The following is a 26605-nucleotide window of genomic DNA, read 5'->3' on the forward strand; positions in this document are numbered from 1 at the left end:
CAACGAGCATACACCTCGGGTCTCCAGTGGTGGATTAAATGCGCAAAACCAACGTTACGGAGAACGTTGATACGATACGGGCGGGACAAATCGCAGTGGAACCGCACGACGACTGATTTTTATTTTACAGCCCTGAGGGAGCTGATGACGCAACAACCATCGCCGGAAAGGCACACTGCCATGCGCAGGATAAAAGCCAAGTTATTACAGCTGACGAGACTAAGAATGGAAGGTATAATGGTCCGGGCGAGATTGGCGGACACAGTTGCTGCCGAAACCCCCTCCATGCACCACGTAGTACGTGAACGCCAACGACGACGCAGGACATTGATCAGGGAACTAATTTCTGAAACTGGCCAGCAAGTTGTGCACCAGCGTGATATTGCGCATGTGTTTACTGACTATTTCTGCCAGTTATATGGACCTGTACAAGTGAACCACGAGACACTACACGATGTCATCTCGGAAATGCCAGATAGAGGACCACCACTGGATAACAGAGGACGAGCTGACGGATGCAATTGCCAGGGGGGCTCCGAACAAGTCCCCAGGACAGGACGGCTTCCCAACTGAATTTTACCGCGCCTTTGCATACCTCATGGGACGGACCTGGATTCAGATGTACAACGAACTCCTGTTACCGCAGACTGAGATACCTGCCGAATTCACGGAGGGTATCATCATCCCAATACCCAAACCACGCGGTGGCAGAAGGCCAGGAGATTATAGACCACTCACTCTCTTGAACTGCGATTATAAGATTTTCACGCGCATCCTTGGGGCTCACCTGCGGTCCTCAATTTCTGATAGACTCCTCATCGATCAAACTTGCCTCGGCGGTAAGAGTAACGTACATACCGCGCTCGGTGACTACCATGATATCCTCGCATTAGCAGCGGCATGCCGAGTGCGTGGGGCACTCGTCGCTATTGTCTTCGATCATGCGTTCGACAGAGTGGATCATACCTTTTTGCATGCGGTGATGGGCAGATTGGGAATCCCACATGCCTTCATTCTAGTGATCACGCGACTGTTACACGGCGTGCGATCAAAGGTCTCGGTGAATGGGCGGGGCACTGACTACATTGTTATTTCAAGGTCAGTTCGTCAAGGTTGCCCCCTTTCGATATTTTTGTATGCAATGGCTTTGGAACCCTGTCTACACTCCTGGAAATTGAAATAAGAACACCGTGAATTCATTGTCCCAGGAAGGGGAAACTTTATTGACACATTCCTGGGGTCAGATACATCACATGATCACACTGACAGAACCACAGGCACATAGACACAGGCAACAGAGCATGCACAATGTCGGCACTAGTACAGTGTATATCCACCTTTCGCAGCAATGCAGGCTGCTATTCTCCCATGGAGACGATCGTAGAGATGCTGGATGTAGTCCTGTGGAACGGCTTGCCATGCCATTTCCACCTGGCGCCTCAGTTGGACCAGCGTTCGTGCTGGACGTGCAGACCGCGTGAGACGACGCTTCATCCAGTCCCAAACATGCTCAATGGGGGACAGATCCGGAGATCTTGCTGGCCAGGGTAGTTGACTTACACCTTCTAGAGCACGTTGGGTGGCACGGGATACATGTGGACGTGCATTGTCCTGTTGGAACAGCAAGTTCCCTTGCCGGTCTAAGAATGGTAGAACGATGGGTTCGATGACGGTTTGGATGTACCGTGCACTATTCAGTGTCCCCTCGACGATCACCAGTGGTGTACGGCCAGTGTAGGAGATCGCTCCCCACACCATGATGCCGGGTGTTGGCCCTGTGTGCCTCGGTCGTATGCAGTCCTGATTGTGGCGCTCACCTGCACGGCGCCAAACACGCATACGACCATCATTGGCACCAAGGCAGAAGCGACTCTCATTTGCTGAAGACGACACGTCTCCATTCGTCCCTCCATTCACGCCTGTCGCGACACCACTGGAGGCGGGCTGCACGATGTTGGGGCGTGAGCGGAAGACGGCCTAACGGTGTGCGGGACCGTAGCCCAGCTTCATGGAGACGGTTGCGAATGGTCCTCGCCGATACCCCAGGAGCAACAGTGTCCCTAATTTGCTGGGAAGTGGCGGTGCGGTCCCCTACGGCACTGCGTAGGATCCTACGGTCTTGGCGTGCAACCGTGCGTCGCTGCGGTCCGGTCCCAGGTCGACGGGCACGTGCACCTTCCGCCGACCACTGGCGACAATATCGATGTACTGTGGAGACCTCACGCCCCACGTGTTGAGCAATTCGGCGGTACGTCCACCCGGCCTCCCGCATGCCCACTATACGCCCTCGCTCAAAGTCCGTCAACTGCACATACAGTTCACGTCCACGCTGTCGCGGCATGCTACCAGTGTTAAAGACTGCGATGGAGCTCCGTATGCCACGGCAAACTGGCTGACATTGACGGCGGCGGTGCACAAATGCTGCGCAGCTAGCGCCATTCGACGGCCAACACCGCGGTTCCTGGTGTGTCCGCTGTGCCGTGCGTGTGATCATTGCTTGTACAGCCCTCTCGCAGTGTCCGGAGCAAGTATGGTGGGTCTGACACACCGGTGTCAATGTGTTCTTTTTTCCATTTCCAGGAGTGTATATGGTCTCCGAAGACGGTTGGAGGGAGTGCCGTTGCCACAACTGACCTTTCAGTGCCGCGCTTATGCTGACGATGTGATGGTGGTGGCACGGACAGGCGAAGAAGTACGTACGGCGTTGGCATGGATACAGCGATATGGGATGGCAGCAGGAAGCGTGCTCAATCTACAAAAATCACGCTGCATGAATGTCGGTCGAGGATTACAACCGGGGGAGGAAGGCCCGCTCATGTTAGTTAAGACCATAAAATGCCTAGGTATTACGTTCCACACGGATGTGCAGCGGACAGCAGCGTATAACTACCGACGCATATTGAAGCTGATGCGGACAATGGTGCTGTTACAGAAATTAAGAGCGTTGGATATGATTCAGAGGGTGACCTATGTTAATGTATACCTAGCACCGAGACTCACTCACGTAGCGCATGTCCTGCCTTTAACGCGCACAATGGCATCACGGATACAAGCAACTTTCAGAACCTACGTCAGTGTGGGACACCTGTTTAAGATCCAATACACAACGCTTACGCTACCACCTGGAGAGGGTGGACTTGGTCTAGTGAACGTATATGAAAAGGCACGGGCGCTATTCGTCAGTACTATTTTCCGACAGTGGCGCGGTCAATTTCGCAATATCTCGGGTGCGTTGGCCGGTGTACTAGCGCCCACTTCAATGCTGCCCCCAGTCAATGTGGGCCATATTTCACCGAAGCTGTCACATTTCAAGTCTTTTTTTTTTTTTTTTGAGTTTAGCTATGTCAGAGATTCCTTCCCAACAACACGACTACCGACGACGCGAGATGTATACCAACTCTTACTGCGCCGGTGTCCCAGGACTTCCCTGGGTCCGCAGCTCGTGGTCGTGCGGTAGCGTTCTCGCTTCCCACGCCCGGGTTCCTGGGTTCGATTCCCGGCGGGGTTAGGGATTTTCTCTGCCTCGTGATGACTGGGTGTTGTGTGATGTCCTTAGGTTAGTTAGGTTTAAGTAGTTCTAAGTTCTAGGGGACTGATGACCATAGATGTTAAGTCCCATAGTGCTCAGAGCCATTTGAACCATTTTTGAATACCCTGGAAAAGAAGTACCCAGACAAGAACTGGCGACAGATATGGCGCGCTATAAGGAACGTTTACCTCCCAATGTCGGTACACTCAGCATGGTATGTGGTGGTAAATAGGAAGTTCGCAACGAATCAACGGCGGCAATCGATTCATACGGCAGACACTCCACTATGTTTAGGCTGCGCAACAGTGGACACTAATGAACATCGTTTAGCATGTAGTGGGACGGCTCCAGTGTGGAACTTGGCACAACAGATATTGGCGTTCCTGTTACGCTCCGCCCCTCACACAGTTTCATCAGACACACTTTTTTTCCCCCAAGAATCTTATTTTCCGGTCCAAAAAACCAATGCAGTGACATGGGTACGGGGAATGGTGGTGGACTACGTGTATAACGAATCGGAAAAGGACAAAATTGATTTTTGGCATTTTCTCCTGGATGGACACACGTAGCTGCAACAGCATAAGAAGTATGGGCGAGACTTCGCTAATTACTTGCGACTTACATTTACCGACCCGCCGGCCAGATGGGGTGTGACGGGTGAGAGATGAAATAGACGAAGAAGCCGAAATAGACATCGATCACACTTACGGACCCTTAGTTAATTTCGAGAAGACGACCAACGTCTGGAGAACGAGTCGATAGATGGCTCTCTTGCTCTATCGAACGTCGGGTCGTGAGCAGGTGTCGCCCCCGACACGAATTTCATTTCATTACTACAGGAGCATGTTTCTTTTGCATTTGTACTATCCGCAATGTCCTCATGTCTTTTATTTGGGCATTTCCAGTTTTATTCATTTCCATAATTCATTAATTTTCTAATTAGGCACTACTTGTCAACATATGGACATTGTAGACACTGTTTATGCGGTAGTACAACAAAATGTATGTCAGCAAAGGTGGTAAGCCTGACATTGAAAAATAAATAAATAAATAAATAAAGATGGTAGAGCACTTGCCCGCGAAAGGCAAAGGTCCCGAGTTCGAGTCTCGGTCGGGCACACAGTTTTAATCTGCCAGGAAGTTTCATATCAGCGCACACTCCGCTGCAGAGTGAAAATCTCATTCAGGTGGCGGGACGTCTGTTAAGACATCGCGATCACGGGTAACTTCCATAGTAGCAGGGGGATCTCTAGAGTTAAAAGACTGATGTCTAAATATATAAATAAAATACAATAAATAAAATAAAATAAAATAAATAAAATAAAATAAAATAAAATAAAATAAAAAACAAAGATGTAAATTTTATCTAATGTCATTTTTCCTTCTCTATATAAGTAACGAAAATTTTATCTTTGTCAAACTGTTCACTATGTTCTGACATGTTGTTCATCGTTATGCATGGCTTCATCGTTAAGTTACTCTTTGATTTCATTTCAATTGTCAATGCCCCTAGAGCAGACAAGAGCACTGCCAAATGTGCCTTCAAGAGATGAGATCTGTTTTATATTCAGTATATGGGCTCACTTTTGGTGCGTCTTTTACTAAAGTCTGATTTAAATGTGAGTATAATATTAATTGATAATTCTGTGTATAGACCACTAACATAAAATTTTATGTTGGTGTGTATATATTTGCTATTGTTAATTACTTTGCACGCTTTATTCCGCATATTCTGCTTGATCATGAAATTTTGAAATGAATAACGCTTTATAACGAACTGTGCGATGAAGACCTTTCGACACTTCAAAGTTCTACTCTATGTTCGTCACTGCATAAACTCACCACAAACTCAGAGGGCTCAACGGGGTGGAGAACTTTAAACAGTATTCACAGCTAACGCTGATTAGACATTCTTATAGCATCGCCGAGAAACACTGTCACTATTCAAGCAGTATTCTTAATTGTACTATCCTGTATCATGGTAAACGCTCGATGAACAGACAGCAGTACTGATGCAGCTAGAAGTTGACGTAAGAGTATGTGAGCCATCAATAGAATCGAGTAAAAAGTTAGCGCAGAGTCCTTTGTATTTTATATGTGGAAAAGCTCCTTAAAAATAAATTGTCACAGCAGGAGACTAGAACTCGATTTGTAACAACAGAAAAAAACAAAATGAATTTTATCACTCATACAAAAGGTATAATTCGTAAACCTTTTTTCTCTCAGTAGCCTAACGCATCGAGGATTCCAATTAATTGCCTGTCTCACTACTTGTGCTAACATACTAATGACGGCACAGCATCAACATAAGCCATAATTTCCGTCATGTAGTTGTAGGGTTTTAAGTACGTAGAGTAATGGTAGCCAACCAATGAACTGATTATCACTCCCCACTACTCCGCAGGGGAAGGGATGTGGATAATGGCAACCTCACCCTGTAAACTGACGATCATTATCGAATAGCATCAATTTTTATTTTTTCAGATGGTTAGAAAATGTATGAGATAGACAGAAAATATTTCAGAGGGTTAGAAAATTTATAAAAAATCAAAGCTAAAAGAACTGCAGAAGATTTTTAAATAGCAAAACAAGCTGTTGACGAAAGTTTATCGAATAGAAAGGCTACTGAAAATTTTAAAATACCTTCCAGTAGACTGCAAATCAAATTAAAGAGTGTAAATGAATCAGATCGAATCTTAGAAAGGAAATATGGCTATCCTCTTCCTGCACATGAAGAAGCTCTAGTTGACTATGTTAAAACACCTGAAGCTACATTGTGTCTGCAGAGACAATTCAAGAAGCATCAACTATAACTTCCAATCAGGCCCGTTTCTGAACAGCTACAAAGACTAATCATGAATAGCTATTTCGAAAAGAGAGGAAGAAGAAGGAGAAGAAGAAGAAGAAGAAGAAGGGGGAGAAGGAGGAGGAGACACACAAATATGTAGCAATTAAGGCTAGAGAAAACAAGGTTTTCATTAAATAGAGTGTAGAGAAGGAGGAGGAGATGATGACAATAACAATGATCACATTGATTATGATAGAAATAAAGAAGACTTATGCAAGGAAATTATAGCAGAGACATGAGGTAGACTGGCAGCATGATTTTGTAGTAAAACAATAGCCAAAACATGTGGTACTGCACACAGCACCAGATGTGATCCGATATCAGAAGTGTGACTGACAGGTGATTCATCAATAGATATTGATGGGGATGATTCAATGAATCACAGTGTAAGAGGGGCTAATATTATCAATTGTTTAAAATTGAAGCCAATAAAAGGATTATGTAACACAAGATCTTCAAAATTATGCTCAAATTGTCAGGGCTACCTATGCTCAGAACCATCTCTCTTATAGACCAGTAGGTTCCAATGGATGCCAGTATTGTTAAGCATGCAACAGATAAGAGAGGCAGATCATTATTGAGAGATGACAAAGATTGGCATGGGAGAGAGTGAAAACGAAATTTACTTTCATAATTGGAAGACATTGTCCAACAAATCATCAAGTCATATCGACTAAGTCCATTGGACTAATCCATATGAATTAGCAGACCAATTAGTTTTCTTGCAAGCTTTGAAGGCGGCAGTTGATTTTTCAGATGATAATCATGTAACATCTATTGAAGAGGAAGATCATGAATCAGGCAATTAGAGCTTGAAGTTTACAATAGCTGTCGGAAATAAAATGACACACTCAACTACAGAATGGCAAGTTTTACACGAAAATGTTCCATCAGTTGCAAGACATCCACATTCATCAGTGAACCGTAAGAGAGGAGGAGATGGGATTTGCTGACAAGTCAGTACCATATTTGATAAACAGTTATTACGTGTTAGAGAAGTATAAAATGCAGAGAGATGAAATTTACTGATAAGATGGTGCAGTATTTGACATAAACGTTTTTAGAGAAGCATCAAACAGCACATGTCAGAATGAAATATATTGATGTGGTAGAATGTTACATGCTTCTTATTTTTGATAAATAATTACAGATGTTAAATCATCACAAATTACACCCATTAAGTAAGTTTTGATGCTGTGTACACACACGTGAGACGAAATTTGACGAGACAGTACAGTACAGTATATGACACAAAACAGAGAGAGAGGAAATACCGGAGGTGGAACGTACGTGTGTGTGTGTGTGTGTGTGTGTGTGTGTGTGTGAGAGTGTGTGTGTGATGCTAATTTATGCAATTCATGTTAAGAAGTTTATGTCATTTTTATATTGGCAATAACATTTTATGAAGATGGCATAAAAAAGATGGCATAAAATTCAGATACTTTTGGCTATTCCTTTTTAGGCAAAAATACTGCACTGTGAGAGGCTGTTTCATTTTAATGAACGCTATGGAAAATTTTATAAATTTTCTCGACAGTGCCATCTTGCATTTTTATAAAATATTCCTGCCGCCATCATGGACATAATTTTTAAATTTCCCACCAGCACCATCTTGAAATTTTAAATCTCTCGCCACCGCTACCTTTGATTTTTCGGCGACTGTATCGCCGACTAGCGGCGAAAGTTAGAACTGTGCACCAATGGCGGCACAGCCATACTACTCATGTTAAGAACCTCTTCGTCAACAGGAAGTTAAACGGTAGTCTTCCTTCCGTTTTAGTACTATTAACACTTGTATGACCTGAAGTATTGATGTAAGAAACGCTTTCTGAATGGACATATTTACCTTTTGAACTGGTAAATACAAAGACACAACGTCTATTGAGGTTGGTGCTGAAAGTTTCCGTGAAAGTATCTGAGAAATTTGTTATAATTGAGAAGTGAGGAGACAGTAATCTACTATTGTGAACACAGCCAAGCAAGGGCCTCCACAGTTACGCGCCGCAAGGTAATAGACCAAGGCCATCAGGACGAAACGTATTTCCTCTGGAGCATACTGTATATGAAAGAGGTGAAGGACAGCTTCGATTCTTGTAGATAAAACCGAATGTTGACATTTAATGTATCAGATAAAGATTAGAAAAGTATTCTATTCCTGTGCTCGTATTTGTGTTTGTACACTACTGGCCATTAAAATTGTTGCACCAAGAAGAAATGCAGATGATAAACGGGCATTCATTGGACAAATATATTATACTAGAACTGACATGTGATTAGATTTTCACGCAATTTGGGTGCATGGATCCTGAGAAATCAGTACCCAGAACAACCACCTCTGGCCGTAATAACGGCCTTGATACGCCTGGGCATTGAGTCATTTTTAACAGAGCTTGGATGGCGTGTAGAGGTACAGCGACCCACGCAGCTTCAACACGATACTACAGTTCATCAAGAGTGGTTACTGGCGTATTGTGGCGAGCCAGTTGCTCGGCTACCATTGGCCAGACGTTTCAATTGGCTAGAGATCTGGAGAATGTGCTGGCCAGGGCACCAAACGAACATTTTCTGTATCCAGAAAGGCCCGTACAGGACCTGCAACACGCGGCCGTGCATTATCCTGCTGAAATGTAGGGTTTCGCAGGGATCAAAAGAAGGGTAGAGCCACGGGTCGTGACACATCTGAAAAGTAACGCCCACTGTTCAAAGTGTCGTCAATGCGAACAAGAGGTGACCGAAACGTGTAACCGATGGCGATGACGAATACACGCTTTCAATGTGCGTTCACCGCGATGTCGCCAAACACGGATGCGATCATCATGATAGTTGTAAACAGAACCTGGATTCATCCGAAAAAATGTCGTTTTGCCATTCGTGCACCCAGATTCGTCGTTGAGTACACCATCGGAGGCGCTTCTGTCTGTGATGCAGCGTCAAGGGTAACCGCAGCCATGGTCTCCGAGCTGATAGTCCATGCTGCTGCAAACGTCGTCGAACTGTTTGTTCAAATGATTGCTGTCTTGCAAACGTCCCCAACTATTGACTCAGGGATCGAGACGTAGCTGCACGATCCGTTACAGCCATGCGTATAAGATGCCTGTCATCTCGACTGCTAGTGATACGAGGCCGTTGGGATCCAGCGAACCCACCGATTCCATATTATGCCCGACAGTCATTGAATCTCGACCAACACGAGCAGCAATGTCGCGATATGATAAACCGCAATCGCGATAGGCTACAATGCGACCTTTATCAAAGTCGAAACGTGATGGTACGCATTTCTCCTCCTTACACGAGGCATCACAACAACGTTTCACCAGGCAACGCCGGTCGACTGCTGTTTGAGTATGAGAAATCGGTTGGAAACTTTCCTCATGTCAGCACGTTGTAGGTGTTGCCACCGGCGCCAACCTTGTGTGAATGCTCTGAAATGCTAATCATTTGCATATCACAGCATCTTGTTCCTGTCGGTTAAAGTTCGCGTCTGTAGCACGTCGTCTTCTTGGTGTAGCACTTTTAATGGCCAGTAGTGTATATGCTGCGCGAAACGACGGAATCAAGAATGAGAACCCACCTTACCTTTAAATTTCAGAACATTTCTCAGTCACTCCAGCGATAAAATTTCAACGCTTTATATCACTATACTTGTCATTTCAAAAAAGTTTCAAATCACTCCGGCAGGTGCTGAGCTCTTATTGCGGTGAGGCAGGGTGGGTTTAAGACCGCGCCGGGCCCTAGCACTGATAAAGTTAGGGGGTCCTATTCAGCGATCTGTATTGTACTTCTTAAACATTTTCTTTTACTTCGATATAATTTGTGAATGTAATTTCATTAACTGAAGCAGTTTGATTTTAGGACGTCTTTCTGACTATCATAACACATTAGTGAGAACAGTAAAGACGCCCATCACGGTTGACTTTTATAAGCCGTCATTTTCAAGCAATGGAAAACTACTATTCCATTACCTAAATATACTACCAGACAAATACAGAAGTGAAGTACTCAGAAGAAATGGTCAGATGTCAATGTAGCTTCAGCCATGTGAACACCATCATCGAGTAAGTAAATGATAAGAGTTGCAGTCCTCTGTAACATGTAGAACAGCCGCCAGAGTGCTTTAGATTGGTTTAGTGTTGTTATCAGGCCTGGAGAATATACACGGTCCCGTCACATTGTGACCACCTGTCAAAAGCCTGAATAACCACATATTGCAGTGCTTACGTGCAGGAAGAGAGTCACTGAGGTTCTGGAGGCTACCGACAGTAATATGGAGCCATGCCACCTCCAGTGATGGCCAGCTGCGGTAGGTTTCTCGTTTGAGGACCCATGGTGCGAGCAGCCCGATCAACGTAGTCCCACAGATTCTCGATTGGGCTTTATATCCGGGATGATTGGTGGCCAGGGGAGTCCAGTACTCTTCGAACCATTCACGTACACTGCGAGTTTTGAGACACGTTTCATTGTCCTGCTGGTAGATGCCATCAAAACGAGGAAAAACAAACTGCACATAATGGCGAGGGAGGGGGAGGGCGGAATGGTCCCCAAGGGTGTTGATCCATTGTGCTGCCAGTATGTCGTTGTTGAGGAGGTACTGTTGGTAGCGCCTTGGTTCATCTGGGTGTTCAGCTGCTGAAGGTTGCATGTCTATTCACCAGTATACCTCTCCACAACTGTCACTCACCCCTGTCATCTATGGCCGTGGTACACCACAGTTGCCTCGACGCCAGTTTTGGATAGCTACAACTTAGCCGTTTCGGAAATCATTCCGCGCATTCGGGAGGACGACGGTTCACTCCCGCGTCCGGCCATCCTGATTTAGGTTTTCCGTGATTTACCTAAATCTCTCCAGGCAAATGCCGGGATGGTTCCTTTGAAAGGGCATAGCCGACTTCCTTCCACGTCCTTCCCTCACCCGATGAGACTGATGACCTCGAAGTTTGGTCTCTTCCCCCAAACAACCCAACCCCAACCCAGATCATTCCGCCCTTGGCTCAGGAACTAATGGTTTTGCCGTTTTGGACGACAACGACTGCACAGTCATCCGCATCCATCGACGCGCTTTATATACCCTCATCTCCTAGTGCTGCCACCTTATTAGAAGATAATGTCGAACGTAGACGGTAGTCTCATTAATATGACTGGACCGTGTGTAAGGGGTGTGAACAGCGTTAGCTGTTGAGTGATCACTGTGAAGAACAGTGCCTGGCCACCTACTCGCTTGAGACAGCATTATCAGCACCTGACAGAGTTTCAAAAATGCCTGACTATGGGTCCCCATTTAGGTGGCTTGTCGAATCGTGCAATGACCATATTTTTGTCTGTGGCCAGATGTTGGATGCATGGGAAAGTGAAAGCAGGAATACTCGTCGTCAAGATTCTTGTCGATCATGTCTCACCACCAAAAGGGAGGATGGCCATACTGTGCTCCAAGCAGATTGTACACCCTTTACACCTCCATCTGCCATCCGGGAACAAACGAAGGACCCTCTCCAACATTCTGTGTCATCCTGTACCATTGGTCAGTGACTTGCAGCAGCCGGCGTAGGGAATTATTGCACTATTCGTAGGTTTGCCGTTAATACCAGATTACAATCGCCTGTGTTTTAGAGTGATACCATTACCTTGAACTGAAAGCATGGGCTACTGATGAATGGCGTAGCACTGTGTTAAGCGATGAGTTGTACATGGTAACGGGTAATAATGGCAAAATTTTTTTATTGTGTTCCACTTCCATCATTTTAGCTTAGCCCCTGGCAGTGACGTGAGTTGTTACGTAAACTACTCCTCAGTACTTGTGGCCGGCTACCACGTGCTATTACGCTGAGCTTGAGACGCCACCACGGTATTGCAGAGTGAGAGACGCCACCTTATTGCCACACTCCAGCCAATTGGAGGAACGTGTGCCGTCAAGTGAGGTATGAAAGAAGGTCGGCGAGATAACGGCCGCAAATGCGGATCGCTCTGTTGCCTGCCAGCTTCCTTACTTACACTTGTCCTTTCTATTGAGGGCAAAATGCTCTTTCCGGACCATGTGTGGTTCTCTCCGCGGCCGTAGCCAGTTCCGTAAATAGTGTACCCCTCAGTGGTAGTTCTTGGGAATAAAACCCATGTATCTTTGAATTCTAGTATTTAACATTTTACGTGAGGGGAACCCCCTCCGCCTCCTGAATACCACCTGAGCTGCTGATACCATCCTGAAATAGACAGGATCGTGTTTCTGCCCTGTATTTTGTGTCACTTCCGAACAAGTAATTCGTTAACTGACTGATCTACCTACTCAGTAACGTATCTAGATTATCAGATCGTGCCGACTGACGTAGCTACTCAGTAACGTATCTAAAACGTGCTGTCTCAATTCCTTCTGAGTCGGTTCTGACGCTCAGTTTTCTTGTGGTTTTCAGGTCATCTAAGCAGTAGAGGGCTGGATAAGCTTTATGTGTAAGCTGCGCTTGACGGAAACGCGAATGATATGGAAAAAAAGCCACACCTCTACACTAGAATAATTAGATGTAGACGGATTTCAACTCCCATTCATTCTCTTTTACATTTAATCAGTAGCCACCTCGTTTTGAGCGAACACGAACATTTATACGGAACACTATAGGTGGAGACATCGGATTGTGTATGTCTGCAATTTGAGTAATATCTCTCAGCATTCTGATGAGGATTATTCCCTCCATTATAAAGCTTAGACGTCTGAATGGAGCAAAATATCGTGACACACTTCTCAGGATTATGCTGGATAGTAAAAAGTAGAAAAGTCGTGACACGCCGATTAGAAAAGTCTGATCTGCGTAGCGCTTAGCAGTACTGGTGGAAATCTAACACTGCGACATTCTAAAGGAGATAATAAGCACGTTGGCTCATTTGAATGCGTTTTAAATCAAAGTATACGTGAAAGCATTACAGTAACGCCTGTAAAGACGCATTGTGGCTGTAGTTGAAAGTGTCGAAAGACACATAAAACAAGATAGCAAAAACAGCACTGCGCGAGCTATATTATCGCTAACGGTTAACTGTCAAACGTTGGTCCGCATTATGGCTGTCCGACAGTTGCGCTTAGCGGCCTGCATCATTCTTAGACGCCGCTGTGGCCGAGAGGTTCTAGGTGCTTCAGTCAGGAACCGTGCTGCTGTTACTGTCGCAGGTTCGAATCCTGCCTCGGGCATGGATGTGTGTGATGTCCTTAGGTTAGTTAGGTTTAAGTAGTTCTAAGTGTAGGGGACTGATGACCTCAGATGTTAAGTTCCATAGTGCTTGGGGCCCTTTTTTTGGTTCTTAGACAAGCTCTGACGTCACCGTGAAGCACTGTGAGGCACAAGTTGCAACTTGGTAATACAGGACAGCAGACTAGAGTAAAACAGTACATGGAAATAAAATGTGTAATATGTTAAATGTGGTGTAGTAAAATAGATCCATCATGATTGTGTTCTTAAAACGCTGTGGAGTACTCACAATTTTATACCATTTTTCTGTATTTATAGTGATTTAAACCTGTTTCTCGATCATGCGAACATAGCCGTAAAGTGTATTATTATTGTCAATATATCATCATCTTCAGGTCAAGTATTTGACCTTTTCTTTGTTTTGCCTGTTACGGTACTCATTGCTTCCTCTCTCTTTCTTGCCTTCTTCTTCCAATTGGTTTAAATCTTCTTACCTGTAGAGGTAATCTTTCTTCAGTCATTCTTCCGATATGTTAATTCCAGTTTCTCCTATTTTCTTGTATTTTTATTGAGGATGTTTATTATGTTCAGTTCTGCACTAATTTCCGAATTTGGAATCTGTCGGTTCTTGTGCATCCCTTTATGCCCATACAAACGTTGCCGGGACAGTTCCTTAGAAAGGGCTCGGCCGACTTCCTTCCCTGTCCTTCCCTAATCCGATGAGACCGATGACCTCGCAGTTGGGTCATCATCTCTGTTGGTTGTATTCGACTTTCATAACGTTGACCTTCAAGCCACGATTCACTTCCGTAAACAAGCACTGGAACTGCCATTGTCTTAAAAAATTTCAGTCATGCTTCTTTCCTCATTTTGTTTTTTAGACTTGTGTTTATAGTTTCACATATATATTCCCGAACTTTGCTTATTTCTTCTGTATGGCTCCGTCATATATACGACGTCACAACCTAACTAGTGAAAACGTTTGGCATATTCTATTGTTTTATTGTTGATCACAATTTTTGTTCGAACAGGTTATTTCCCTTTGAAAACCCTTGATTTTGTCTTTTCTGAAACCGTCAACTTGTACTTTTCACAGACCTAACCTAATAAATGTATTCCTCTTTAAGGTCACCTTCATTATAAGCCAGCATTGTCAATTCAAAACTGCTAAAGCGTAGTTTTTCCGCAGAACAACTGCGCAGTGTGGCAGCTACATGTACCACATTGGTAAATCTCTTGTACGATGAGGAAAGCTACATCCCTTCTTTACGGAGACGCCATGCAAAGATACGTAGACAGTGATATCGTATGCAGAACTGGGACTCTGATAACATGACGCGGTCCTCTCATTTATCCAGTGTTACTGGAGACACAACTATCGGTGGTCCTTTCTTTGCTGCCATATGGAGTGAAGCCCCAACAGTGGTTTCTGTTGTGAGTGAGCAACTCGCTGTGCTATATTTGCTTTTTTACCGAATTTAGATGAGGTTACCCCTACCTATTTTGTTCAGACGCGCTGAAATACATAAATTTTTGGGTAAATAGCTGAGATCATAAGCGCTCAATAATGTACACACTCTGATCACAAGCATCTGGACACCTATTAGTGGACATTTATACGGAATCTGTCCAACCTCTGCCTTTATGACGGCTTGAACTACGAACTACGCTGGAGACACTTTCAATAAGACGTCTGAATGTCTTTGAAGGAAAGGCAGCCCATTTTCCTCAAGAGCCGAAACTGGAGAATGCAGTGATGTTGGAAAGCAGGCTCTGGAGTGAAGCAGACGTTCTAATTCGTCCCATTGGTGTTCCACTGGGGTCAGATCGGGACTCTGGACAGCCTTTATTATTCCACGAATTTGAAGAAAAGCATTTTTGTAGCCATCAGATGAACGTCTTCAACGTTATTCTTTACCAGTTCCGATTATAACAAGCATCATAACTGGAAGAAATGCGGTGCATCCCAAGAGACTTTTCTTCCAGTTATGATATTCATAACAATCGAAATCGGTAAAGAATACAGTTGAAATTTACAGGTGGTGGATATTAAAGTGCTTTTCTTCTAACAGTTAGCAGCTGTAGTAAGTTATATATATATATATATATATATATATATATATATATATATATATATATATATATGAAGTAATAATTTCATTTATTATCCACAAACCATTCCATCACAGATGATGCTTAATGAAAAGATACATTGTCCTCCTAATACAAACAATCATTGCCTCCGAAAAGTTTCTCTGTTGTATGCAGTGCAGAATGCTTTAAAATGTGTTGATATAATATTTAGCATATTACTAAGAGCAGTAAGGGAACCACACGCTAACCACGAAAAGCACTCCCACACCGTAACACCAGCCCCTCCGCACCTCACTGTTGGCGTTACACATGATGGCAGGTAATGTTCTCCGGGCATCAGCGAAACCGACTTCCATCGGATAACCACAGGGTACAACGTGAGTCATCACCCCAAACCACTCGTTTCCAGTCTTCCACTGTCCAGTGACGTCACTGTTTACACCTTCTCAACCGACGCTTAACATTGACGACAGAAATGTGTGGGTTACGAGGAGTTGTCAGACCATTGAATCCCATTATTTTTAAATCTCTGTGCGTTTTCATTGTGCTATTTGGACAGCTGGTAGCAGTTTGCAACTCACGAGTGAGTCCTTCCGCTGAATCCACGTGATTTTGAAGCCACTCTCCGCTATTCTGGAAGGTGCCTGTCCGTCAGGGGTCATGTGGTCTGCTTGGCCTTGGATTTTCGTTGAAGTTGCCACTTCACAATCACACATTACCAACAGTCGACTTGGGTAGCTTTAGAAGGGTTGAAATGCTCAGGTGACATCCAATGGGTAGTCCACGTTCGAAGTCACTGAGACCATCAGTTGTGCTCTTACTGACTCTCTTTTTGTAGTTGCGGATCAGCCTCTCGTGACATCTGGTGGTCAATTGCGTCTTAGTTAGGGGTGTCCGGATACTTGTGATGAAAAAGTGTATGTATCAAAGCACATAGCACAATGCATGATTATTCATGGTGTTTTAGATTTTAATGCCCAGAACAATATTATTAGAAACATCACTAATTTTAGTAATGCATGTTAAAAAAGTCCTCCCGGCTACCCGCGCGATCTAACGCGCGGTCTAAGGCTTGCCAATCCCCGGCACGAATCCGCCCGGCGGATTACTGTCGAGGTCCGCTGTGCCGGCCAGAGTGTGGATGGTTTTTAAGGCGGTTTTCCAACTGCTTCGGCGAATGCGGGCTGGTTCCCCTTATTCTACCTCGGTTACACTATGTCGACGATTGTTGCGGAAACACTGTCTCCACGTACGCGAACACCATTGTTACTCTACCACTCAAACATTTGGGGTTACACTCGCCTAGTATGAGACGTTCCCGGGGCTGGGGCCGAACCGCACAGCGGTGGTGCGGTGGGTGGACTGCTGAGGCCTGTTGTGGAGTTGTGAAGCCTCTCCGTCGTTTCTAGGTCGCCGAATTAATACACACACACACACACACACACACACACACGCACACACGAGGCATGTTACGTAATACAATTAAAAATAGCAAGAAAAATCTAATTAAATTAATTTTACGTACATTCACGCACACTGAGCAAATATCGTTGCCCCTCTGGTTAGAAGGGCAAATAGAGTGCTGTATTATTTATAAATCGCGTTCCTAGCCACGCGTTGCTGTGAGTCAGTTTGATGAAATGGAAAAGAAAGAAAACAGAGAGCACACGTTTCTAACATGTTTTGAGAATTGGTTATAGGCCCAGATCTTCTTCTCCCTCTCTGACTCTGTCCATCTCCTCCTCCTTGCTGCTCTTTCTGTCCATCACCTCCTCCCTCTTTTTATGTCCATCTTCTCCTCACCATTTCTCTTTACCTCCTTCTATCCCTCTCCCTGTGCGTATTCTCCTTTCCGCTTTCTGTCTCCATTTCCTCCCAGCTTTCTGTCCATTTCCAACCCCCCCCCCCCCCCCCCCCACCACCACCACCACCACCCACTCCCGTCTCACCCTCCTTGAGCCTTTTTTTTATTGTTACTGCATGTCCAGATTCCGTAGTGGTATTCTAATCATAAACTGATAAGCCATAAATACAACTTTCTATGTCTGTTCGAATGTTCATTAGAGTATTGCGTAGAAATTTAAAGTAAATCGATCAAGAATAATAATCTTTCCCCTTTAAATATTACATATTTATTTATACATTATATATATTAAAAACATGAACATACAAAACATCAGCATATTTCGATTTAACGTTGTCTCATAATTTCAAAGCAATCGTTGAAGAACTTTCAGAGATTTAAGACTTTGAACAAATGAACAATTACATTTTTAGCCAGATTTCCCCAGTAATTATTACATATATGATAGTGTACTATTATAGTATTCTAGCAAGTATATGAAAACACGCTTTATTCGAATGCAATCAGCAGCAGTAGCACTCCTTCTACAGGCCACAAGTAGCCCATCGGGACTATCCGACCGCCGAATCATCCTCAGCAGAGGATGTTGATAGGAGGGGCGCATGGGGTCAGCACACCGCTCTCCCGGTCGTTATGATGATTTTCATTGACCGGAGCCGCTACTATTCGGTAGAGTAGCTCCTCAATTGCCCGAAAAATGGCAACAGCGCATGGCGGCCAGGATTGTCACCCGTCCAAGTGCCGGCCACGCCCGACAGCGCTTAACTTCGGTGATCTCACGGGAACCGGTGTATCTACTACGGCAAGTCCGTTGCCATTCAGATGCAAAGTTGTGCTGAAATTTCAAAGCAATCCGTGAAGAACCTTCGGAAATTTACGATTTTGTACAATCGAACTTTTACCTTGAGTTTATATAGATGTATGTAAGAATATAATGGTAATATGTCCTCAAACACGTTTAACAAATTTCTGCGGGTTATTTCTTTATATCTTTGATACAGTCGATAACTTAACGATAGTAAAGTCATCTCTTCCAGTCTACACTGACGCTTAACGTAAATAATGTATACATATATCTTTGCATCTTAGCTGTTTGTGCTATCAGTACATGTTGGAATTTATGACCCTAATGTAAAATACGGTATTTCAGCGTCACACTGCTAATGGTGACCTTCCACTCGAAGAATCATGACTGTGCTGATAATAGTACTCGCGACCGTGTCAAGTTATGTAATTAGTATTATACGCCTGTTAATGCTGAGCAGGAAGCATATGACAGAGGTACAGCGTCCTAGAGAAACCGTAGCCGCTGCTAACGATACGAGCTCTTATTATACAAACGATGGTGAATGAGTAGGATGTGATCTAGGGAAAATCAGGAATTGGTGAGGTCGGTGCCTAGCTTACGTACGATTAGGATGGACGTCTCACTTATGGGAGAAATTTTATATTACACTAAATGAAGTACGGTTTGATGTATATTAGTCAGTTAAAATAGTCACAGATAACAGACGTTATTCTCATTTATGTTGTTTTTGTCAAAAATTAATTTTATTGAAATTCGTCGTGTAATAAATCAGTCTGACTAATCGAAAAGTGTGGTCGTCAGTCAAGCAGCAATATTTCATACGCGTCATCAGGAAGGTAGTTAGCGGAGCGAGAGAAATGCAATGTGAATCAACGACATACGGCGCCCTTTATGGAAAGTGCACGATTTCTGAAATACTTGGAACATTTTAAATTGCATGTACATGGGCAATATGTATTTCTATCGTTTCTAACCTAAGGCAGTTCTTTCTATTTCCAACATCTTTTAACCAAAATTCTTGTTCACTGAAGGATATCATGGCACCAAAGACGCAACAGCTGATTAACAATTTGTCATGTGAGCCGTCTAAAGATGATGAAAATTTTCGAAACCGGTAATGGCAAGGAAGAATAAAATGTTTTTAAATATGTCATTTATTTACTAGCTATTTAGCTGTTACGAAACCTATGGGTCGTTGTAAAACACTTACCCACGCACAGGCAAGGGGCTGGTTGCTCAGTTTGTTACAGCCTACCCCTCCCCATATCTATGTTGCAGTCACTCCCACTATAGAGTGTCACAGATGCATACGATTGGTATCTCCCAGATAGCTAAGCGTGTTAAATTGCACTCTTCCCTGACAAGTCGAGTCCGCGTGGCGGACATGGACGTGGTTTTTAGTAGGTTTTCCACATCCACCTAGGTAAATATCTGTCTGGCTCACAAGTCTTACAAAAGTGATACGATTCGCAAACACTTTGAAAAATGTTGTAACATCTGACCATGCAGTGTACAATAGGCGCAGAAAAAATGGATTCCTCCACCAGGGGGGATGAGGTAGGGCAAAGGGAGCTGGAGGCAGCTTTAACTGCTTTTGGCAATATCGCCTCCGTCGTAATAATAACCAGTATATAGGTACGCTTGTTCTCCACGTATTTTGGATAAGTATCAAACCAGTCTCGACCCTACACTGGCTGGATAAAGTGTATCTGAATAGATAGACGGAGATGTCTAAGGATATGATAACACTAACAAGAAAATTAGGAGTCATACAACATTTGATAAGCATTCGTGTGAAAGGTTGTGAAATGCATTTTTCACGCAACTGCTTTAAGAAACCTGTAAAGGCAACATACATTCACAAATTCGTTAATATCAAAATTTACACAATATAAAATCAAAGTTTGCAATCAACGTGATCAGCATAATGGTTGTGAAAACAGATCTGCTGACTGTGGCTTTTAGAATGTGTAAATAAAGGGGATGCTTTTTCAGTCACTTCCTCCTTCAGTCGAGAAGTCAGTCCTTCTATACTTTTATCTTGTTGGGGAGAGGAGGGCGGGAGAGGGGTCTTTCGTTATCAGTCTTGGCGTATTCAACTTTCTGTGACTGGCGGGTCCTACCTGTGGAGTCCTCAAACCGTGTCGGGTTTATTGTAGGCTGCAGGTATGGTCATCCTGTGAACGCGCGTCGATATCTGCCTGGAATGTTGTAATATCATTTAAATTTCATGATATAGTTTCATGTTCCTTTTTGTTCTCTTATTTTAGCAATCAGTCAATGACATAATTTAACCTGTCAGATTAATATACACATCGCACGATTCAAAGAGAATATTATCAAAATTAAGATTGCGTCCGTTACTCTATTATTTTTTGGTTAAATGCATGCAAAGCCAACGGCCTTGGCACAGTGGTGACACCGGTTGCAGTCATATTACTAAAGTTAGGCGCTGTCGGGCTTGTCCAGCATTTGGCTGGGTGACCCTCCGGGTGTAATGAGCGTTGTTGGCAAGTGGGACACATTCAAACTTTGCTTAAAATACGCTGGGAAATATTGTGCGATTGAAGGTCGAGGCGGTCGGAAGCGGCTGCAGACCGTAAACGCGCCTCGCGCGACCCGCAGGCCGAGTTGCCGTGCTCTATGCAGCATGCACGGCCTACACTACGTAGGTACATCCTCATCCGCCCTCTTTTAAGCAAAGTTTGAATCACAATAGCAACATGCGTTACATCACTATACGCGTCTTTTCCAGAGCGTTCACATTGTGGTAAAAAAGTATAGCGTCCCATTTAAAAACATGTATTTGCCTCATTATCTCGGTCAATATAAACGGAGTGATTATTGTGCATGTACCAACGCATGTGCCCCACAGTCACAGTCCCCTATGATTCGCCGAAAACCGCATGCCGATACGTGCAATGCCCCCCCCCCCCCCCCCCCCCGCCGGAATAAAGGGGGTGTTACGTCTTACGCGACTCACACTGTATACCACATTATCCCCCACGCTTTTGGCTACAAAACATTTTTCAACATAATCTCCGTTCAATGCGACGGCCTTACCCCGCTTACTGGGAGGACCTTTATTCCCCGCATAGCAATACTCCACTCGTCGACGTCGGAAACAACATCTGACTGCATGAATAACCTCCCCATCATCCACGTACTTCTTCCAGCGGAGTGATTACTCATTGGACGAAACACATGGAAGTGGGAAGGTGCGAATTCGGACTGCAGGATGCATGAGAAAGAACGGTTCACCGAAGTGTTGTGAGCTCCTCTCGGATGCGCATACTTCTGCGAGGCCTCGCTTTGTCATGGAGAAAGAGAAGTCTGTTTGCATTTTTGTAGCGACGAACACGATGAAGTGGTTTCTTCAGTTTCCTAAGGGTAGCACAATACACTTCAGAGTTGGTCATTGGGAGGACATTAAGTAGTACAGTTCCAGAAGACCGTCGCCAAGGCTTTAGCGGCTAAGGGTGCGGTTTGAACTGTTTCTTCGGGGGAGGGATGGTGTGGTGCCACCCCTTGGATTTTGCTTCCGGTTCGAAGCCATGAACCCATGTTTCATCGAGCCTGTGACGATGTTCGACAAAAAATTGTCACTATCAGCCTCGTAACGAGTAAGCAATTCAAGAGGTTTGCGCGACCTTCTTGCGATGGTGACATGCCCGCATCTCGTGGTCGTGCGGTAGCGTTCTCGCTTCCCACGCCCGGGTTCCCGGGTTCGATTCCCGGTGGGATCAGGGATTTTCTCTGCCTCGTGATGGCTGGGTGTTGTGTGCTGTCCTTAGGTTAGTTAGGTTTAAGTAGTTCTAAGTTCTAGGGGACTTATGACCACAGCAGTTGAGTCCCATAGTGCTCAGAGCCATTTGAACCATTTTTGATGGTGACATACGCTTCGCCCAACTACTCACCTTGCTTTTGTTCACTGCCAGGTCTCCGTAGACATTCTGAAAGTGCTTATCATTGTCTGTGATGCTCTGGTCTTCCGCTAAATGAAACTCAATGACAGCTCTCTACTTGTAACACGGCTCCGTTACAGATTCCTTTTTCAGGGCTACGTATGACGTCACTACCTGTCAGAACTTCAAGAAACCACAGGAGCTGAATTGGAAATATTCACGATGTCCCACAAAAAATTTTGCATTTTTTTCAACCTAAATTGGCTGAGAAAAAAAATCTATTGCATTACTTATTGAACGCCCTTGGTTCTCATTGCTCCCCCTATCCCCGACACTGCCAGCAATCCACACAGCCTACAATGCAGACAGATGCTTGGTACACCAGGTGGCTCTATGACACGTAGTCGTAGTGCCAGGGCAGTGCAGACGGTCCGGCTGGCTGCATTTACTGCGCGCGCCCCCTCCCTCCGTGCCGCGGGAGCGACCGGGTGGCGGCCACACCCTGTTCGCTGTGCGCATGTGTGGCGGAATCGCGCCGTTGCCATGGCGACGGACGCTGCCGCGGCGCAGGACCTCCTCTGGCCCGCTGATCTCCGGGTCGGTTTGCAAGTTTTCCCTGCAAAATTTCGGCGAATTTCCCAAAATTCGGTGAAGTTTTTCCTGCTGCGATTTTTCACTCGGCAGTTTTCCGCACTTGGCGCGTATTTCAGTCGTTCGTTTTGCAGGGAAAAATTTTGTATGCCTTTCGTCCTCGTCGAGCGCGTCCACCTCTCGCCACTTCTCACAGCCTGGCACAGAAAGAACGCCGCACAGCTGCTTTTACCTAAAATCGCAAAATTTCACCAATTTTGTTTTCACTTGCCTGGAACAAACTTTGTTTCTGGGAGCCATCAGTTCAGGAGATGACACATATTTCATCAATTATGAATATTTGTGTCATTTTAAAATCTGTTATTAACACTTACTTAGTTCTTTATTTATGCTTTTATTTCATCTGGCAATATTAGGGCTTCTGGCCTTCACTTACACCTAACGAGACATTCTTGACAGCCCAACACTGCAGTACGCATAACACATCAACAGTACATAATAATAATAATAATAATTGTTTATTGTTATTATTTCAATTTTTCAATATCCAACACAAAATTACCACCAGACACACAGACATGGAAATCATAGGCCAAACACCAACAAAAAACTCCTTACTTTACAAGTAAACTGCCACAGTCAAAAAACCATAACAGAAATGAAACAAATCTCTCCTCTCCCTCCCCATCGCCTCTTAAACACACACAAACACACACACACACACACACACACACACACACACACACACACACACACAGAGAGAGAGAGAGAGAGAGAGAGAGAGAGAGAGAGAGAGAGAGACGCGCGACTTAATTATTAAAAAAGCGTAGTTTCACAGGTTAGCAACGCTCACAACCTACACGAAAACAAACGAACAAATATAAATACTGTAATATTGTGCAGAGTGAGAACACATATAACCATAGTTGGATTAACAAGCGCGAGGTTAAGTGTAAATAACGAAAATGCAGCGCAAGAAATACTGCAGAATGGCAAAAACTTCCAATCGTATATGTGAAACGCACACTTTCGACGTTAGCCACTGCTGACAAGGAGGGGGGAAGGAGTGGTCTGGAGAATATGTGAACTAGAGGCAACTACACCGTAAGTAATTTGCATTCAACATCATAACCAAACGCTGTTTTTAATCTAAAACATCCAAAAACGTACAAACATATATACTCAACTTCCAGAATAATCACGGAAGATGCTTTATAAATAAAATCGAAAGGCATTTGATGTAAAATTCTCTTTGGTTAAAGTGCAGTAAGCTTACGACGGAAAAACCCTTAACAACGTATAAAATTCAACCACACGAATATATCACCAACTTATCCTTCTGAAATGAAGAAAATTATACATTATATCATAAATAAAAGCTCATTTGATTTTGACGGTGGTTCCAGCAGTGTGCTAAAGAGTTGTTTACGCATAATGAGCCCAGTCTCATCTAGAATACGCAATACATAAAAAATTCAACGCGTTTTTCCAGAGAGACTGAAATATGCCATCATTAAACCCCTCTTTAAGAGGAGTAATGAGAGAGAGATGTTAGTAACTACCGACCTGTTTCATTGCTGACACCATTTTTCAAAACCTTTAAGAAGGTGATATATTCTGAAATAATATCTCACATTAGCAACAATAATATCCTCAGAAGATCACAGTTCCGGTTCCAGCAGAGTTCACACATCAAATTTTACAGGCATTAAATAGTAAAAGAGCGCCTATTGATCTTTTCTGCGCCCATTCTATGATTCTGACTGTATGAATCGCAGTATTCTCCGAGATAGATTGAAATTTTATGGGACTGATGGAACAGCCAACCAATGGATAATGTCATATCTAACCAAAAGACTACAGAGAGTTGTACTTCGAAATTCAACCAGTATAGTATGGGGACGCAATACTGACTATGGGAAATCATGTACTGGATTCCCTAAGGCTCACTCTTAGGTCTATCATTGTTCCCCATATATGCAAACGATCTTCCATCTAATATGCAACAACCAGAATTATTTCTTTTTGCAGATGACACCAGTATTCTAATCAATGCAAGCATACATTCAGAAGAGGAAGAAAGGGTAAAAGATGTTGTTAAAAGTATCATTGATTGGTTTTCGGCAAATGGTCTCAACGTCATTTTTAAAAAGACACAACATATTCAGTTCTGCACATCTAGGGGCTACACCAATGTTAAGTGTAACACAAGATGAGGAAATGGTAAATAGGCTGGAAACTCCAAAATTCTTAGGTGTCTATATCAACGAGAATTTAAACTGGGAAAACATATTTTGAAACACCTAAAACAACTTAGTTCGGGTACAGTTTCCCTTAGAATCATTGCAGATCTTGAGGAAAGACAAATCAGTAAGTTACCATATTCTGTGTATCTTCATTCATTAATAGTATACGGAATAATGTTCTGGGGTAACTCATCTTTAAGAAAGAAAGTCTTTGTTGTTCAAAAAGTGCGAGAATAATAATAATGTTGTGTTCACCCTTGACCATCACTATTGCTTCACAGTATATTTATTCCCTCATGAAGTTTGTTGCAACTAATCCACTACAGTTAAAAAGAAATAATGATGTACATAATTACAACACCAAAGGGAAAAATAACATTTATTACTCCATGTTATGGTTGTTGTTAGCACTGAAAGGCGTACACAATGCTCCAACAAAAAATTTTAATCAATTTTGGAACATAGAAAGGTCTTGGTCTCCTAATTTCATTTCAAAATTTCATCAGACTGAAGCTGAAGCACAAACTGTACAAGAAAATTAATGATAGCAAATGCGTACATAAAAACATAAGTATTCATGTTACTATTCTATATTCAGAAATTTCCATTATTATTGTGCTTACATTAACATCAAACTTTTGTACAAATCTCACGAAAGTGGGCAAATAGACTGTACACAATACAGACCTCGCTTCATGTAGGCGTATTTGACAGTGTCGTTGTCTATTCGCATGAAGCCTGAGCCAAACAGAAAGCATTAAGCACAGAAAGCAAGCCAAAGAGTAACTTTACACACAACTGTGCACTGCGATTAAGTACATGTCAGAATCTCGTGAACAACATGACAAAGATACATTTACGCTATTTTTATGGAGGAGAAACTCATATGATGACAGCATGAAATGTGCGTCGTTAGACAGCATCGAAAAGAACGTTACAGAGATAGTTGTTAGTCAGTAATCAGAACAGGAGGCATATTTGCAACCAATAACTGGTGTGGCATAATGCAAACATAAAACCGATATAGATAAGAAATAAAATGTAAGTTGTGAAGGAATAAGTTTACAACAGCCACTAAATAATATGTTACATAGTATCACCAAATGTAATCATATTTCAATACACGCATTTATAATAAAAGACTTAACAGACTCATAAGTGAGCCCGTATTAGTGGCAAAAACTTGAAATGAAACAGAACTATCGTGCAATAAAAGGGATTTTTAATTTTTTTTTATCTTAATCATGTAGTATTAGATCACACAACTGTCCAGCTGTTATCAGTTTGCAGCCATCACAAAATGAAATGTTACATGAGTATGAACAATTATAATCATTCCAACAGTAGAACAAATAATGGATGATGTACCATACAACCATTTAGGTAAGCCTAGAAGAGTGGCAACAATTTGAAATAAAATAGAAGCAAATATTACAATTTTTTCTTTATTTTATCAGAAGGTGCAACAGATCTGCTTGAAGTAGATGCTTGAGAATATCCAAAAACATCTTAGCGTATTGTTTCTGGGGATGTAAAGTTACGATCACTGGTTGACAA

The 26605-nt window shown here is 43.4% G+C and overlaps 1 protein-coding gene across 1 annotated transcript in view; it reads right to left on the reverse strand.

The window, feature by feature from the left end:
* Positions 1 to 26605, reverse strand: part of LOC126455875 (protein Wnt-10b-like) — a 196669-nt gene that overhangs the window by 130555 nt on the left and 39509 nt on the right. Inside the window, exon 2 of the mRNA XM_050091635.1 lies at positions 22661 to 22999. Coding sequence (XP_049947592.1) covers positions 22661 to 22999 — 339 coding nt within the window. The remainder of the gene's footprint in view (positions 1 to 22660; positions 23000 to 26605) is intronic.

Source organism: Schistocerca serialis, chromosome 2 (genome assembly GCF_023864345.2).
Source record: "Schistocerca serialis cubense isolate TAMUIC-IGC-003099 chromosome 2, iqSchSeri2.2, whole genome shotgun sequence".
Classification (NCBI taxonomy): domain Eukaryota; kingdom Metazoa; phylum Arthropoda; class Insecta; order Orthoptera; family Acrididae; genus Schistocerca; species Schistocerca serialis.